Source organism: Chiloscyllium plagiosum, chromosome 17 (genome assembly GCF_004010195.1).
Source record: "Chiloscyllium plagiosum isolate BGI_BamShark_2017 chromosome 17, ASM401019v2, whole genome shotgun sequence".
Taxonomy (NCBI): domain Eukaryota; kingdom Metazoa; phylum Chordata; class Chondrichthyes; order Orectolobiformes; family Hemiscylliidae; genus Chiloscyllium; species Chiloscyllium plagiosum.
The window spans coordinates 40,156,393-40,173,538 of NC_057726.1; the positions used below are offsets into that span (position 1 = coordinate 40,156,393).

General features: G+C 40.8%; 1 protein-coding gene across 2 annotated transcripts; it reads right to left on the reverse strand.

Moving 5' to 3' along the window:
* Window positions 1-426: 426 nt before the first annotated feature.
* Window positions 427-16,878, reverse strand: siah1 (siah E3 ubiquitin protein ligase 1). Of its 2 annotated transcripts, none has more exons than XM_043706926.1 (2): window positions 16,731-16,878; window positions 427-4,155 (listed from the first exon to the last, which is right to left on the reverse strand). In XM_043706926.1, the coding sequence occupies exon 2, from the start codon at window positions 4,151-4,153 to the stop codon at window positions 3,305-3,307; it is 849 nt and encodes a 282-aa protein (XP_043562861.1). In that variant the 5' UTR covers window positions 4,154-4,155; window positions 16,731-16,878; the 3' UTR covers window positions 427-3,304. The 2 variants fall into 2 exon arrangements, with proteins under 2 accessions (XP_043562861.1, XP_043562862.1); XM_043706927.1 differs by lacking the exon at window positions 16,731-16,878 and adding an exon at window positions 16,646-16,728.
* Window positions 16,879-17,146: the final 268 nt, after the last annotated feature.

The following is a 17,146-nucleotide window of genomic DNA, read 5'->3' on the forward strand; positions in this document are numbered from 1 at the left end:
AACCCACACATCAGCTCTGTTGGGTTATGGCAGCAAACACTTTAAACTGATCCCAATTCCAACATACTTTAGTATAAGACAGGGGGAAAAAAAAAAATCTAGCAATTGGGGTGATCAAATAGGGAATGTCAGATGTTGCTTCTGTGCCTGCCAAGTTTGCTGCTCTGATTTGTAAAGGGGGTCATCAATACTGGTGGAGCTGTGTCAGTGTTTTAATCACATTAAAAGCATCTTACTAAATGAAATACTAACAAACTATTCCTCACGTGATATTACCCAGCCATCACCAGGTTCAACACATCTCCTGCAGGGCTTTCCCTATAACTCTCAGCTATTGTCTTGATAGTTGGTGCTAATTTCTACAGCCGAATCTACTTCTTGGAAAGTTTAGCCTCCAGTTGTTTAAAAACAAAAAAAAGACAGTAATTGGATTGAGATAAACTTTTATTGGAGTTTAAAATGCAAATAAAGCATAAACACACAAATCAAGTTTCAGGCAGAACAGTATAAAAAGATTAACTGTAATGCTTACACAGCATTTACTTTACAACAGCATGGTTTTAAGCAGAGAAAATGGATCTACCATAAATCTACTTTAAAAGGTCAGGGAGGATCAGACAGCAGAACAGGAGAAAAATGAAAAATAGACCTTTGATAAAAACACATTACTTCCAAATCAAGTTTAGAGAAGAGAGTATGGTGACTGGAAGCTAGAGGTAGTATACTGTACATCAAGTGGCTAAATTCCACATACTTCACACAATAGAACACCCATAACAGAAAAAAGGGATTTTTCTTACAGTTACCAGTGCTACTGCTGCAAATACTAGATCTAATTATTCAGATTCTTTATGGTTTCGATCCTTCCATAAAAGTGAAAGCAGAAATTTAGTTTGTATTACATTGTAACTAAATAAATTGTTCACAAGCTTAGATCATAGTGTACTTTAAAGTATTGAAATAGTTTGATTACACATTCAATAGTTAAGTCAGTCATAACTTTCTATTACTATGAGAGAGAAAATTGTTGTGTATTTAGCCATCTGGCAGCTGTATTTATACTACTGGTACTGCATCTTTGGAAAAGTTCCTGAATAAATCCTCACCTTGTTACACAAAGTTTTTTTAAAAAAAAGTCACCTGGAAGCTCAATAGAACTATTTAATCTGAACCTAGATGCTAGTTAAGATAGATAAACAGTTTGCTCAGACAGGTGTGAATGGCTCTCCACAAGCATGAGATTTTGTTAATGCATTGTAGGGGGTCATCTTATGCACACTGATAAGATTGTTTGGTTGGGATAAAGTATATAAAAAAAGCTACAAGCTCCGTAATCTCCGAAGTTAATGTGCAGACTATTTAAAGTAATCCAGTTACTCCTAGAACATTAGTCACGTTGCATAGTGACTTACTCAACTGCAGAGATCTAATATTAGAGTTTAGACATAAATACTGTTAATATACATATCAGTGTAATGCTTTAAATAATGGTGATTGGAGAGTTGAAGTTGCTTTCCTTAAACTGAAATTTGAAAAAAAAATTAAAATACCTGCTTAACATACAAGTGTTACAGGATTGTAGATCACTGGATTAGTACTCAAACTCAGTTCTTAAATTCACAAAAATAAGTTACAGGTGTAGAAATTCAGTCTTGGATCACTTATCTTAAATTGTAAAACTGCTAGTTAGTGGGAAGACATTGCATCACTTCTAAACAGAATTGGACTGCCACTAAATTAGCTTTAAAAACACAAAACCAAAGGGAGGAGACCATCTAAATCAGAGGAACCTCAATGTTCTAAAAGAACAAAGCAAAAACTAAATACATGGCTACATTTGTCAAGGCAAGATTTAAGAAATTCAAAACTTCGCACTTCCAAAAAACCAGACTATGAATAGGTCTCACATTTACATATTCCTGGGATATAGTGAGAGAAGTTGAAAGATTTACAGTTAGTTAACATTTTTAATCTTGTTTGCAGAAGCTTGAAAATCCACAGCTGAACCTCATGCACAGTGAAATGACAAGGTTTCAAAACCACTCAGGCAAGTAGCTGCAAGTTATTAAAATATGATCACAAAATTAAATCAAAGAGGAATAAGTAGAAGTTTCAATTTATCATCCTGTACAAAAACACTAGGCATGCAACTTGCTGCATTCAAGCAAAGTACTACATTTTAAACAGTAGATAGAATAGACTGGCTTAGCAATTCTAAGCTCATCTAGCTCATCATATCCAACTAAAAATATTTTAAAGTAGGTATTTGTTTGAGAGCAGAGATTTTTTTAGAATATCTGGGAAAAGAGCTTCTGAAGTTTACACTTTATTCAAGCAGTCTACCTTCTCCACAGGAGTGAGGCATCCAAATCTTTTCTTCCATTTCTTTTAGTGATTGAAATTACTTTACTTAAAAGCCAGTGGCTATAAGAAGCTTCAGCTGAGGCAATTGGAGATGAGTATAATGGAAGGAGGTAAAAACCAAGAGGCCAAGTACCTTTCTGTATGAGGTTTTAGATTATGATCTGAATGATCAACCCACAGATACTTTGATATTAAGCATTCAAAATTAGTTATTTTGTAGAATCACCATTAACGAAAGTGCATTAAAATGTTGGTTTAGTCATCCAATATTTAATCAGATACCAGAACTGAAGCATTTTCAGGATTTAGAAAGCATTCAAATTCTTTTAACAAACAGGAATGTAGTACTTCAAGCAAACATGTTTAAAAAGTGAATATACAGTATGAACTTCTAGCTTGTAAACTGAACAGGATATAAATGAATTAAACAGTTTTGAAAATACTGATTTTACCAAAAAAAAAAGGGAAATTGAAGTTCATAAAAAGCCACTCAAAAAAATTGTACAAGACAGCAGCAGTTCTATGTAGTGAGAAAAGCAGCAACTTAATCTACCCAAAATGGCTTGTCAGTAAGAGACATCAGAACATAAATGGTTAACACCTTTTATCTGACATTACACAATCAAAATTAAACTACAAAATGAACAAGATTGTAGCACTTGCATTGGTTTTTACACCCATTTTCTTTAGGTTCATAGTATTACCTTCCACAAAGAGGGTTTCTGTTCAGTGGTTTACTGCATTTATAATTAGTGTTTTTTTTAAAATTGAGCCAGTTCTTCACATTACCACCATGACCCAGATGCTGAACAATCAAGAAGCCAGTCTGATAAATACCTGGCAGCAAACATTATACAATACATCCAATATTCAAGAGTTCATTGTACAGCATTTACTGCCCCTATACTGGCCCCGACAAGAGAACATGGAAATGTCAGTTTCAACACATCGAGATCGTAACATTAATTCCCAAGTTTCCATTTTCTGCAAAAAGCTGTGCAATGCTAGTGTCAAATACCAGACAGTCACTGTTCATAATTGCTGTAGCAATTCCCTCGTGAATGGAGCGAGGAGTTGCTTCCCAAGTCAGGCGTCGTCTGTGGCCATTGAGTTCAAGTCTATAGGCAAAGTTTTCAGCTTGCTTGCGTGTTCCAATTAGTTGTACTATGGCAAAAAATTGTTGGTGGCCATCATACTTTTCCTGTTTTTCTAAGACCAACATGAAATGAAAGCCAAAACATGACTGCATCATAACCCAATCTACTGCACCTGGAAGGTTAATGTCTGTGGCCAGGAAAACTATGTCCTCACCCTGTAAGGTTGTAATGGACTTGTGTTGATGCATCAGATGTGGCATTACAGCATCCAGAGAACCCTGCCATTTACAAGAAGCACCAGGGCAAGGACATGAGTATGGCCTGAACTCACAGAGTTCCTCATGGTCTGCTTTCTCTGTATGTGGCAGTGTTATCTCACAACCTGAAGAGGCATATTTACAAGGAAACAGTACAGAGTTGGCCACTTTTTCCATCGCCAAATTGCGAATGGAACCCAATGGGCCCCGGCAAGTGGGACAACATGTAAGCTTAGGACGGCAGTTACTGCAGACAAGATGGCCACTCTGGCACTGAAGAATTGGTGGCAGTACATAGTCAAAGCAGACTGGACACTCAAAAAGACTTGCTAAGTCACTATTGGAGGCTGTAGTTCCTGCCAATGCTGGGACTCTTTGGGCAGGAGTGCATTTTGATGTACCAGTAGGGAGTGTTGTGGCAGTCTGACGACTCATTTCTGAAAATAAAAAGGAAAATTTAGAATGGCAGTCTTTATTTCATCCTCAAAAGCACAAGTCAATTCAAGACTCCATTTCTAAAGTAAAATCTCAATATTATCTTGGTCAACAGATTCTACGTGGCACAGTGGTTAGCACTGCTACCTCTCAGTGCCTGAGACCCGGGTTCAATTCCTGCCTCAGGCGACTGACTGTGTGGAGTTTGCACGTTCTCCCAGTGTCTGCGTGGGTTTCCTCCAGGTGCTCCGGTTTCCTCCCACAGTCCAAAGATGGGCAGGTCAGGTGAATTGGCCATGCTAAATTGCCCATAGTGTTAGGCAAGGGGTAAATGTAGGGGTATGAGTGGGTTGCGCTTCGGTGGGTCGGTGTGGACTTGTTGGGCCAAAGGGCCTGTTTCCACGCTGTATTGTAATCTAATCTAAATCCTAGCAGAGATATCTTTTGCTATATTAACTTCCCACTAAAGATACATCCATTTTTTTTTTCAACAAGAGAATGCTCTGAAACAGTTCTCATTCATTGCTATGTCTAAAATCCAAAAATGTGCAGGTTAGGTGAATTGCCCATGCTAAATTGCCTATAGTGTTAGGTGAAGGGGTAAATGTAGGGGAATGGGTCTGGGTGGGTTGTGCTTCAGCGGGTTGGTGCGGACTTGTTGGGCCGAAGGGCCAGTTTCCACACTAAGTGATTTAATCTAAAATGTTTTTAAAAAAATCATTTTGTCCTTAATTTAATTGTATCTACATATAGGGGCATGAGAAGCATTCATACATTTACACATTCATACATTTGTACTGAAAAGCAAAATTACACTGAAGATGCAAAAATAAAGATAAAATGCTCAGGTCAGAGTCGGAGAGAAATTGACAAGTCACTGATTTGAAACTGCCTCTATTGGAAGGTTGCTTTTGCAACAGAATCTAGTTGGAAATTAACGCAGGTAAAAGATGCAATGCAAGTAATAGCTTTAAAAGCATCCATCTGAAAATGCACTGCAATTTAGCTTTCTAGCCTATAGTGCCTTAGGAAAGGTTTAGAGGGATGTGGCCCAAATGCTAGCAAATGGAACTGTTATTTAGATCTGGTCAGCATTGACGAGTTGTACCAAAAAGGGTCTGCTTCTGTGCGGTGTACCTCGATTTTATAATATTAGAGTGATCAGTCTAAAATAGTTGGCCTCTCGGCAAATGCTGCCAATTGTATTTGTCAGCAGAGCATACCTCTGACATTTTTTTTTGTTTAAAAACAAACTTTTCATAAAATGGCTTAGTCAGTATTTCAGACCCATCCCAACTGCATTGCTTCCTGAGCTGCAAGGTGCATGGATCAGAAAGTTCCACAGAACCTTTGACCCAGCAAGAAATATAAGAACAGTGATTCAGTTCCAAGATCAGAGTGAAAAGTGGTCTGGAGTGGAACTTGGAGGTGCCAATGCTCCCATGCATCAGTTGCCTTGCCCTTTATGATGGATGCTGACACAGGGCTGGAACCTTAAGTTATTGCAGGAATGTAACTTGAAAGTAGTTCTGGGATTTACATATTAATGAATCAAAAGTTGCAACCTATTCTAAAAGGCAACTTCTCAGCAATCTAGGTTTGTTCAATATATCACATCAGTTGTATGACACTATGATCTTTTGCTATAAATTCTGCGTCCTGTGATCCTGCTTCACCAGCTACCCAGGAAGCAGTGCTCCAAAAGCTTATACTTCCAAATAAACATGTTGGACTATAACCTGGTGTTGGTGATTTTTAGACAGGGTTAGAAGGCATTGTTGTAGACATCTATTAGTTACTAGAGTGCATATTGTACGAGGCCATGTATCCATTGCAGTGTTCACTCTTTGAAAAGAGTTAGAAACCAGGATAAGTTCCTCAATTTCAATATTTCCCCGAACAAAGGGATTGGACAGAGCATAGAGATCATGCTGTGGCTGTACATCAGTTAGCCCACTTGTGTGCAATTCTGGTATGCCTCCTTTCAGAAGGAAGGATGTTTCGAAACTTGAAAAGGTTCAGAAAAGATTTACAGGAATGTTGCCAGGGTTGGTGAATTTGAGCTATAGTGAGTGTAGGTTGGGGCTGTTTTCTCTGGGGTGTCAGAGGCTGAGGGGTGACCTTATAGAGGTTTATAAAAATCAGGGGCATAGATGGGGTAAATAGATAAGGTGGAGAAAGTGAGGTCTGCAGATGCTGGAGATCAGAGCTGGAAATGTGTTGCTGGAAAAGCGCAGCAGGTCAGGCAGCATCTAGGGAACAGGAGAATCGACGTTTCGGGCATAAGCCCTTCTTCGTGCTTATGCCCGAAACGTCGATTCTCCTGTTCCCTGGATGCTGCCTGACCTGCTGCGCTTTTCCAGCAACACATTTCCAGCTCTAAATAGATAAGGTCTATTACCTAGAGTGGGAGAGTCCAGAACTATAGGGCATAGGTTTAGAGTGAGTGAAAAAAAACTTAAGGGACTTCAGGGGCATTTCCACCCCCCCTAGGGAGGGTATGTATGGAATGAGCTACCAGAGGAAGTAGTGGAGGGTGGCACAATAACATTTAAAAGGCACTAGACAGGTATAGGTTTAGAAAGGGTTTAAGAGGGATATGGACCGATGATTAGCTTAGGATATCTGGTCAACGTGGACAAATTGGACTAAAGGGTCTGTTTCCATGCTGTACATCTATGACTATGACCAGTCAATCTTTTTTGCATACAATAACCTTCGAGTACCTGCCATCTAAATTTTAAATTTACCCATCCTACTTGTAGTTTCCATCATTGCTTATTGACAGTGGCAGCATCCAGAATGGAAGAATTCATTTAATGCTTAGGAAAGGATGTTCTCTACCTCAAGACCTCGGGTCCTTACATTAGGGAATATGGAACTTTAAAAGTCCTTCATTATAAAGAATGCATAATGGAAACTGCCCCCTATCAATACTAAAATTTTATTCAAATCTGTTCGCATGACAACTTGGATCAACCTCAAAATACATGAATAAAAAAGGTTATTATTTGAAAAGGGTAATACAGCAGTCTACTGAAGTCTGGTTTGATGACTTTAAAACAGTTGTACTCTAATCTGTAGTCTTAACAGCTCGGTCAAAACAACTTTTATAAAATGCTCAGAGCTCATTTGAAGTGACAATTGCAGAACTGATATACATTGCAAAGTATTGTCTGTGAATCGGTCAATGAGCTTTTTAAAGTGTACAATTCACAAGCTCCTTATAAAGGAAGGAGCTAACTGGCAACATTCAGCAGTCAACATGCAATACAGAACCAAAAAGAAGAGGAAAAACATCATTGGAGACAACAGGTCTGGCAGCCTCCAAAGATAAAGCAGCATCAATATTTCAGGTCCAGTGACACTTCAGAATTACTGCACAAAAGCTTGGACTTGCTTTTTATACTATTAAATGCATCATAAGTATAGACTACCTAGCCCCTCAAACGGACCTTGCCATTCAGTAACATTCTTAAACCCACTTTCCTACCAACTTCCCCACCCCTCAAAACTGGTCTGTCAAATCAAACCTGTCTATTCTTTGATGACCCAGCCTACACATTTTGTAGGGAGAGAGAATTCCAATGCTAGCAACCTTCAGAAGACATCCTCTTCTACAAAAAAAAGTGTCCCATGGTTCTAGATTCTTGCCCCTCCCTCCCCAAGAGAGGGGAGACTCCCAGCATCAAACTGATCAGGCTCAGATAGTCTAGAGACTTAAAAGACAACCTCCCATTCTAAACTGTAAAGTCCAGCCTGTTGAGTCTGCAAAGACAATTCTTCACTCTCCATGCTCCTTCCAATATAAGATCGTCCCTCAATTACAAAAAAGCCAGAACTGTACATAAATAGCTGGTGCTGCAGCAATACATTTACACTCCAACTCCTCAGCAAACAAGGCTGACATTCCAATTGCTTTAATAACTTGTTGCAGCTGCTTTTACATTGACACCCATATCAGTCTACAATAAATCCTATTTAATTTGTATTTGCTTTCATGGTGGCAAATTCATGGGGCCTGGAATCTAGTTTAGATGTTTAAAATTAGTCTCTTTACAGTTTCATGCATGACTGAATTGGCACCATCGACATGCCTCCCTTGCTAACATTTAAATTCAGCCTCATTCTGTACCCAAAACCACCTCCTCAAAGCCAATTAATCATGACACTTAGTCCAGAGACCTCTGCTCAAATTTGACCATGGCAGATGGTGGAATGTGAATTCAATAAATAATATGGAAAGTGTAATGGTGACCACAAAACCATTGTTAATTATTGGGAAAATCCCATCTAGTTCACTAATGCTCTTTAGGGAAGGAAATGTCCATCTTTACCTGGTAAGGCATAGATGTGACTCCAGATGTACAGCAATATGGCTGGTGCAACTGCCCCTGGGCAAGTGGTGTTTTGGGGGCAGGGGGGAAATAAAAAAAGAGGGGGGCACACACATTGTTGGCCTAGTTAGCAATACCCAATTCTTCTGAAGAAATTGTACGGCAATGAAGTTCCTGAATCACCTGTTTTCTTAAAGCTTACAAGATTCAGATCAGATTACAAACACCCTGAATGGTGCTTCTACATTTTTGAACCTGCGCAAACAGTATCCGTTGTCTTTCATTTGCTTAACAAAAGTTGCTATCGGAACAGTTTATAAGAGGGATATGACAGCTCCAGCCCAATAGTTCTGCACTAGTGGACTGATGCTTTCATAACTTAGCACCAATTAAAATTGAGATCTGAACAGAAAGCTGGGTTCATGAGAAGAAAGCAGCAAGAACTGGGGAGGTTCAGCAAAATATTGTGCATTAGGTATGGAAGATGCTGCAAGTTAGAGGATCATGCACATCCGATTTTGGAAGCAGGACTGATGGTGAACAGGGAAGCAAAATATTTCTATTTGTAAATGAAATTTAAAAATGTAGGAATTTAGAAATGAAATATTTCAACTGGAAAAGTAGTGTCTTAATGTCCTACAGAACCTAATCCCAACTAGGTTTCATACCCCAATAAAATCAATGTTTCACTTAAAATCAATTTCCAGGAAAGCAACTACAAGTGAGAACTTATTGTACAAGTCAAAATCATATTATGCTATTTTATCAAAGTGGCATTTTAGGAAATATATGCTATTCCCAAAATTAGTATGCCTTTTTCACTGGCAGAAATATATATGAAGAAAAAGTAGTTTTGAATAAATCTCCTTCATCTATTTTAATAGAGGGGAAGAAAATAAGTATGCAGCCCATGATTATCACCGGTTTTGCATGTGCATTTACCTCCTAATTTGTTCCTTAACCTCCTTTTACTAATGATAGTGGACATCAAGAGCATGATTAAAAGCATTGAGGTTCAATTCTAGCCAAAGTTAGTCTTTGAATCCCAGCCTACATTATCCCAATAACTGACCAGCAGTGCCAGCTCAACTCTGAATATTCCTGTTCTAAACATGCAGAGGTTTGGTCTTTATTGCCACACTGCAAGCTCCACAAGGTTATTTACCACACTCTCCTCCAGGGGAAAGTAAGGACTGCAGATGCTGGAGATCAGAGCTGAAAATGGTGTTGCTAGAAAGGCGCAGCAGGTCAGGCAGCATCAACATTTCAGGCATGAGCCCTTCTTCAGGAAAGAAAGTGTGTCCAGCAGGCTAAGATGAAAGGTAGGGAGGAGGGACTTGGGGGAAGGAGGTCAAGGAGGTGGAAGGAGGTCAAGGGGAGGGTGATAGGCCGGAGTGGGGAGTGGGGGTGGAAAGGTCAGGAAGAGGAAATATATCCCTGGTGGTGGGGTCCGTTTGGAGGTGGCGGAAATGACGACGGATGATACGATGTATATGGAGGTTGGTGGGGTGGTAGGTGAGGACCAGTAGGGTTCTGTCCTGGTGGCGATTGGAGGGGCGGGGCTCAAGGGCGGAGGAGCGGGAAGTGGAGGGCATCGACGATCACATCTGGGGGTAAATTGCAGTCTTTGAAGAAGGAGGCCATCTGGGTGGTACAGTATTGGAAATGTCCTCCTGGAAGCAGCTGTGGCAGAGATGAAGGAATTGGGAATATGGGATGGCGTTTTTACAGGGGGCAGGGTGGGAGGAGATGTAGTCTAGGTAGCTGTGGGAGTCGGTTGGTTTATAGTAAATGTCCGTGTTGAATCGGTCGCCAGAGATAGAAATGGAAAGGTCTAGGAAGGGGAGGGAGGAGTCTGAGACGGTCCAGGTAAATTTGAGGTCAGGGTGGAAGGTGTTGGTAAAGTGGATGAACTGTTCAACCTCCTCGTGGGAGCACTCTCCTCCAGCATTAGCTTGCCTTGTGAAGGCATTGGTTCTCGGTGGTTAAGTTCTGGCGAAGTGGGAAATGTGAAAGATGAAAACATTTTGTTCTTTTACCAATTTAAGTCACAGGTCAGCCCATCGGATCTCAATAGGGCCTATAAGAGCACCTTCTTTCAAGTCAACATCTCTGGATCAAGGCACTAAAATCACAAACCACCCACCACCCAAATGGAATTCCATTTGTGCATCTGGAACCTGGTGTCAAGCAATCACTGTATTCAAACTGAGTGTATTTTCATTGGTGTGAGCCCAATTCAAATGGGGCCAAAATATTAATTTCAAACTGGTGGGCAGAACTTTTTAAAATGTATTAAAGTACTTCACATATTCCAAAGGCATTCCAAAGTACTTTAGTTACAAGGTAGTGCCATTGTCAGTTACTAGATTTTGACATTGTTAAAACATTACAGAGGAACATGAAATTGTCACGTCCTGACCAAAGTGCTTTGGGATTTTCATCTCAAAAATGGAGGAACTTCAATTTAAAGTGTTGCATTTTAATATATTTTGCACTTTCAATTGTCAACTTGGAATTGGTGTTCAGTCCTTAGCAAACAACTGGCAGAGATTAAAAAGATTTAAAAACTACTTTTAATAGCATTTTCAGCTTAGAATTTAGGTTGCAAGTAGTTGATCAAAACAACAGTCAGAACTCTTCTGGAGTAACTAGGATGGTACAAGAGATTAAAAATTAAACTAAAAACTTCAAGAAACATGGTCGTAGTTCCAGTTTTGCAGCAGTGATATGTGAAGGTGCTCAACAGATCCCTTTCTTGATAGGTCATTTATGCAAAGATATGGAAGCAGGGCTAATACATATTTAAAATTAGATTAACTGTCAATTTCAGTGACTATTAGGGGATGAACGTGAGTGCTAAGCAACAACCATCCCCAAAGATAAAAAACCCCAGATGTAAATCAATACACAAAAAAAAAAGAGGAAGCAGCTCAAGATGATAGGAGGGGCAAATAGGGTGGTTTACATTAAATGAACTTCTCTAGGAAGATGCAGGCATAGTTAGCTAAGCGTCTTTTAAACATTGTTGTTAAGCATATGAATTTGAACATTTGGAGGGATATGGGCCAGGAGCAACCAAGTAGGATTAGTTGAATCGAAGGATCGGCTTCCACGTTGTACGATTCCATGAATCGGCCACATAAATAACTTGCCCTGCATATAGGGAAGCTAAGTATTAGGAATTAAATGGGTCAATGCCCACAGACTGGAATTTTGGGGTTCTTGTACATACTTAATATACCCCGAATCCTCAGATTGAAATTTGAGGGCCAAGAAGTTTGACAGCACTTTTCTCCATTTTCACTTGGAGTGAAGGATGCTATTCTTCGCATTCTCTCCAAAGTGTGATAAATCTTGGAGATAAGTGATATTGAACTCACTATAAAAGTTAGAGAAAGAGCACCACAGTCAGGGCTGATATCTACTAATACTAGCCAACCCCCAAGTCTAAAGCAACTACAGTTGACACCAGCCAAAACGGTTACAGATATTCATAAACCTGTTCAGATATGTCTAACACCTGCGGAAGAGTCTTGAATCTCAGCCTCTGGCCCAGAGACAGGAGGAACACTACCACTGCACACAAGAGCACCTCATGTAGAGAGCTGAGTCTAGGTTGAGATCCTGATAGTGTCAGGCATAACACCCCTAGCTTGCAGCAGTCTTAGCAATTACATCTAGAAAGTCAACATAACATGTAACATTGTTAGCATGCAATAAGCTATATCTATTAAGGCAAGTGCATGATAACACTGTGGTGGTTTATCACCTGGTCACTTGTCAAATCAAATAAGCCCTCCGACCTACTTTAGACTGGAATTTTAGGGTTCTTGTTGCATAGTGGTTGCATCTCCATCTGAGACGAGACATCCAGATTCCAGTCTCACCTGCTGTAGATGTCATAACATATCTGTACATTTGCCATATTCTCTCTAACAAGTGGGACACTCTGATGAAGGGCTTATGCCCTAAACAGATTCTCCTGCGCCTCCAATGCTGCTTAACCTGCTGCATATTTCCAGCGTCATACTTTTCAACATTTACTATCCTCAACTTCCAAGACTGTTCCAGAATCTGAAGTATCTAGGAAAATGGCATCCAACATATTCACTATTTCCGTAACCTCAAATTTGTAAACATGGATGTAGATCAGGCCCTTAGGATTGATTAATCAGTTTTCAGTTCCATAAATTTCTCTAGCTTGTCTTCAATTCTTCCTTCTCAACAAACACTTGCTTCTTCAGTTTTAGAAGGTTACTCAAGTTCTCAGCAGTTTAATTCTATAATTTCCTTGTTCTCCATAGTCAATTCTCCTATTCCAGGAAAGTGACCAATATTTGTCTTCATTAACCCTTTTTACACAATAATACTCTTATGATCATCAAGTTACTCATAATTTTCCCTTAATCTACATTCCCTCAATTCTTTCTGCTGTTGTACAGTCCAAGATCAACACATAGCAGCAACTTCTGGAATCAGAAGTCAAAGCATCCACACGCTGATTGGGATGCACAAACCCTTCAAGGAACTGTGGAGATTGTAGGGAATATCGCTCAGATCTCTTGGCTCTCTTCTGCTGAATTTAACTACTGTCAATCCTCAGGTTTGCTACTGTTTCTAGCAACTTGAGATTTATTACTCCATTTGGACCAAATACCATCCTTAAAATTCTGTCAGCTATGGTTGGGGTACTTTTCTGTTTCTATTTCTCCACTTCCCCCAGTAAAGAACTGGGTGAACTGCTATAATGCATACATAATTACCCTGAATTAGGCATGACAGATAGGCAATGCCTTTCAATTAAGTTACCCAATATCTTCCTTATACATTTAAGATTAGTTGGGTCAAGCTCCTTCATAGCCAGAATTTCAGCCAAGTGTACTTTAATTTTAAAATTCATCTTTATTTCAAGAAGGAATTAACCCTCATCTTTTCCAGACATTTTGTTTTAAGTCACTACAGACTCAGTTTTGGTTAAATTACAGGAGCAGTATGCCTTGCTGCAATTGCTGGAGGTCTTGGCACAACCATACCCAGAGGATTTATGCAATTTTGACAGTCTATACGTCTAAACCAAAAGGCTCAGGCTCAAGCCCCTGTTCCAGGAGGTGAACAACAACATCTCGGAAAAGGTTGATAAAAAAATCCAAATGTTTGCCCCAGCTATGAGAATGCAAAGACTTACCAGACTGATTTGTAGGACAGCAGGATTGACGCAAGAAGAAAAAAAAAGTATCAGATGTTGTAACAAAAACTACAGTTATTACCTAATGCTATAAGGTGCCAAGATAGAAGATGAGGTACTATTCCTCCAGCTTGCATTCAGCCACACAGGAATACTCTGGTAGAAACAGTATGAAGTGGCAGACAATTGTTAACTTCCAAATCACTGTCTCAACCATAATCTTCAACCTCTATATAAATTAGATTTCTGTTTATCTCTACTTCAAGTATACTCAACCACTAACTGCCATTGCTATTTGGAGTACAGAACTCCAAACTCAAATCCTCACCTGCATTAAATGGAGATGCCTATTCTAAATCTGTAGCCCAGTTCCAGATTTGTCCCACCTCCCCCACCAGTAGAAAGTGATCCTTTTAGCATCTACCTTTTGATCCCCAAATGTTTCAGCAAGATCAGTTCATTCTTCTAAATCCTAATGAGTAGAGGCTCAACCTTTCCTTCATCCTTGAAATCAACCAAGTACATTTCTCCTTAAATAAGAGGCCAAAACCATACATTCAGGGGTGGTCCCACGAACATCATGTAGTTATAGAAAAAGACTGAAGTCTTGTTGCAGAGTCAAAGGTCAGAATGGGATACAAAATGAAAGTAGTAGCACCTAGTATCTTAAACATTTTTCAGGCAGTGATCAGCAAAGCTGTTATTAACTTGCTTTCAGTCTCCTTCCTCTAAAGTGAGCCACACTGAGCAGTCAATACAGTTGCAAGGTGCACAAGTAAATTACCATCTAACCAGTGAGTGGTTGGAATGTGGTAAGGAGAGAGAAAAAAAAAAATAGGTATTTCACTTGCATGACAAGGAAAAATAGTTAAGCATAAAGAACCCAAGGGTCACTGACTGGTCAACATTTATTGTCCATCCATAAGATGTCCTTGAGAAGATGGCAGTGGGGCACTTTAGGTAGACCCACAATGGAGGGAATTCTAAGAAGTTGACCCAGCATCACGTAAGGAACCACGATATGTTTCAAAGCCAGAATGTCAAGTGACTCGAGGGGAATTTGCAGGTGGTATCCCCACGTCCTTGCCCACATAGATGGAGGTGGCCATCGGTTTAAAAGAAGGTGTGATCTAAGGATATGGCAAACTTCAGCAACGCATCTTGTAGACAGTACACATTGCATCTGCACATTGGTGGGGGAAGCGACTGGATGCAGTGGCAAATCAAGCCAGCTGCTTTGTACTGGATGATGTTAAGTTCCTTGAAATGTTGTTGGAGCCACACATGCAGGCAAGTAGGGAGTATTTCAACATACTAGTAAGTTATGCTAGATAGATAATGGATAGGCTTTGGAGTAAGGGAGCAAGTTCCTTGTTGCAGCATTCCTAGCCTCTGACCTCTTGTACTCTGTATTTATATGAAAAAAAAGTCCAGTTGGGGTTTTTGTCAACAGTAACATCCATCTTTCTCCAACTCCCCCACCCAAAACCCAAGACCATCATCCAAATCTTGTTGCATTTGAACACAGATTGCCTCAGTATCATTGTTATTATTAGGCCACAGGTTGCTCAGCAATGAGTTGATGGTTTAACCCAAGGGTCACCACACATCAGGAGAGGAGAGGTTGATAAGTAGCTTGCTGTATGGTAATCCCAGCCAATGGAGGAACTGAGCTCATGCTGGTGTCACTCTGATTTCAACCAGCCAACTGAGCTGACCAATTCCTGTGTTAAGTTGATAGAAATATGAGGCATTAGGTTGTCAAGTATAGAAGCTGTGAAGGAAGGAGAGGACAAGTCTAGTTTATTAAGCTTGAGGGTAATCCTCTGTTGGAGGGATAAGCGAAAAATCTATTAAGTAAACTAAGTGCATTCCTCCCAAAAGACCAACTTTTCACTTTTCCAAATGATAAGCCAACTTTGCACTTTCCTTCCTTCACATCTCTTCCCTCACCACCACTACCCCCCCCACCCTAACACAATCTAAGCGTTTAAATGCTTTACCTGGTTACTATAGCTACTTCAATCCCAGCTGCAACTAAGCAACCAAATAGCATTTAAAAGCAGGGCAACGTGGGAAGAACAAAACTGTTGGTAAATCCCCTTACAGCAGGGCCAGTTTGCACTTGCTATATCTAAAGGCGTTAATATACTGTATACGTAACGTCGGGGCTGCCTGTATTACAGACTACAAATAGATTCCCACGAGTTAACAAGAGAAAATGCTTCAGAAAATACTGTGCCAGATTGAGACCTCGTGATCTTTGGCAAATTGTTAAATTATCAGCAAAGCCACTGTCAACATGGAACAAAGACGCAGTGCTTGGAGATTCCCCCCTTACAAACATTTCCATTGTATCAAACATATAACAGGAGGCTAAACGCATTGGATCACAATCGAGAACCAACATTTTTTTTTGTTTATCTTTCTGTTGTTTTACCACAAACAGCAATTAAAAATTAAAAGAAAGCTGCAGAGAGAATAGGATGGAAGTAACCAGATTGGGAGCGGAAAGACTTGGCGATCGTTCAGGAAACTGCGTTAAAAGTCACGTTTGTCGGGGTCGCTCTAAACAATGCGAGGACGGAATGAGTAAATAATAAATTAGAGAGGCCGGGGAACGGCCCGGGGGCAGCCGTTTCTAACAATAGCGAGTGGGAGAGCGAGTAGAGGCCCGCGGCCTACTAAAGGCTCGCCATGCCGGCGGCCTCTCCCACACAAACACAACACAATCCGCTCATACTGCAGCTTCCGCCAAAGGCCAGGAGCCCCAAGGAAAACGCCTTCCGAATAAAACATGACAAAGCGGGAGAAGGGCGGAGAGACAAGCCTTAAGTTATGCTACATCGAGAGTTTCTCCGACCCACAATGACCCTCCCCACCGAGCAGAGACCTTCCCCCTTCTCTTGTCCCAGCTCACAGTCCTTATGGTGATTTTGAGCATGTCCCGTTCCTAACTGTGCTTACCGGCGTTAAAATGCAAACTCGAGTCGCACCCAGATACGTTGTTATCGTGCGCGTCGCTCTCTTTCCTCCCCCCCACCTCACTCACTCTCTCTGGGCAGCTGGATCACACAGAGCCGCCGACTCCAGATGTGGGGTGGACCGGCGGCTCCTTTCCTTCGCCTCCCCCCGCGGTCAGTCTCGGCCACTCGCCTCCTGCTCCCGCGCGGCGGCGGCACCAAACGGCCGCGCTCGAGCTCACGACAACACGCTCACCTGCCCTTCGCAGCGCGCCTAATTATTCCAGCGGGCGGGCCAATCAGCGGCGCCAGCCAGAACCCGCCCTCGTGCTCGCTCCTTCCCGCGCGAGGCTGGTGCACCAATAGTGATGACGACCAAGATTGTCGAGGATTCTCGGTGAGGGAAGGACTTCAGCTTGGAGCAACCCTGGATTCACCGAGCTACACATCACTAGGTATAAATAGCACAGGGACACGGACAATACATGGCTCACTGGAGATCAAA

What these genes read in the sequence shown, in the direction of transcription:
- siah1 (XM_043706926.1), bottom strand. Translation starts at nt 4,153, where the DNA reads ATGAGTCGTCAGACTGCCACAACACTCCCTACTGGTACATCAAAATGC.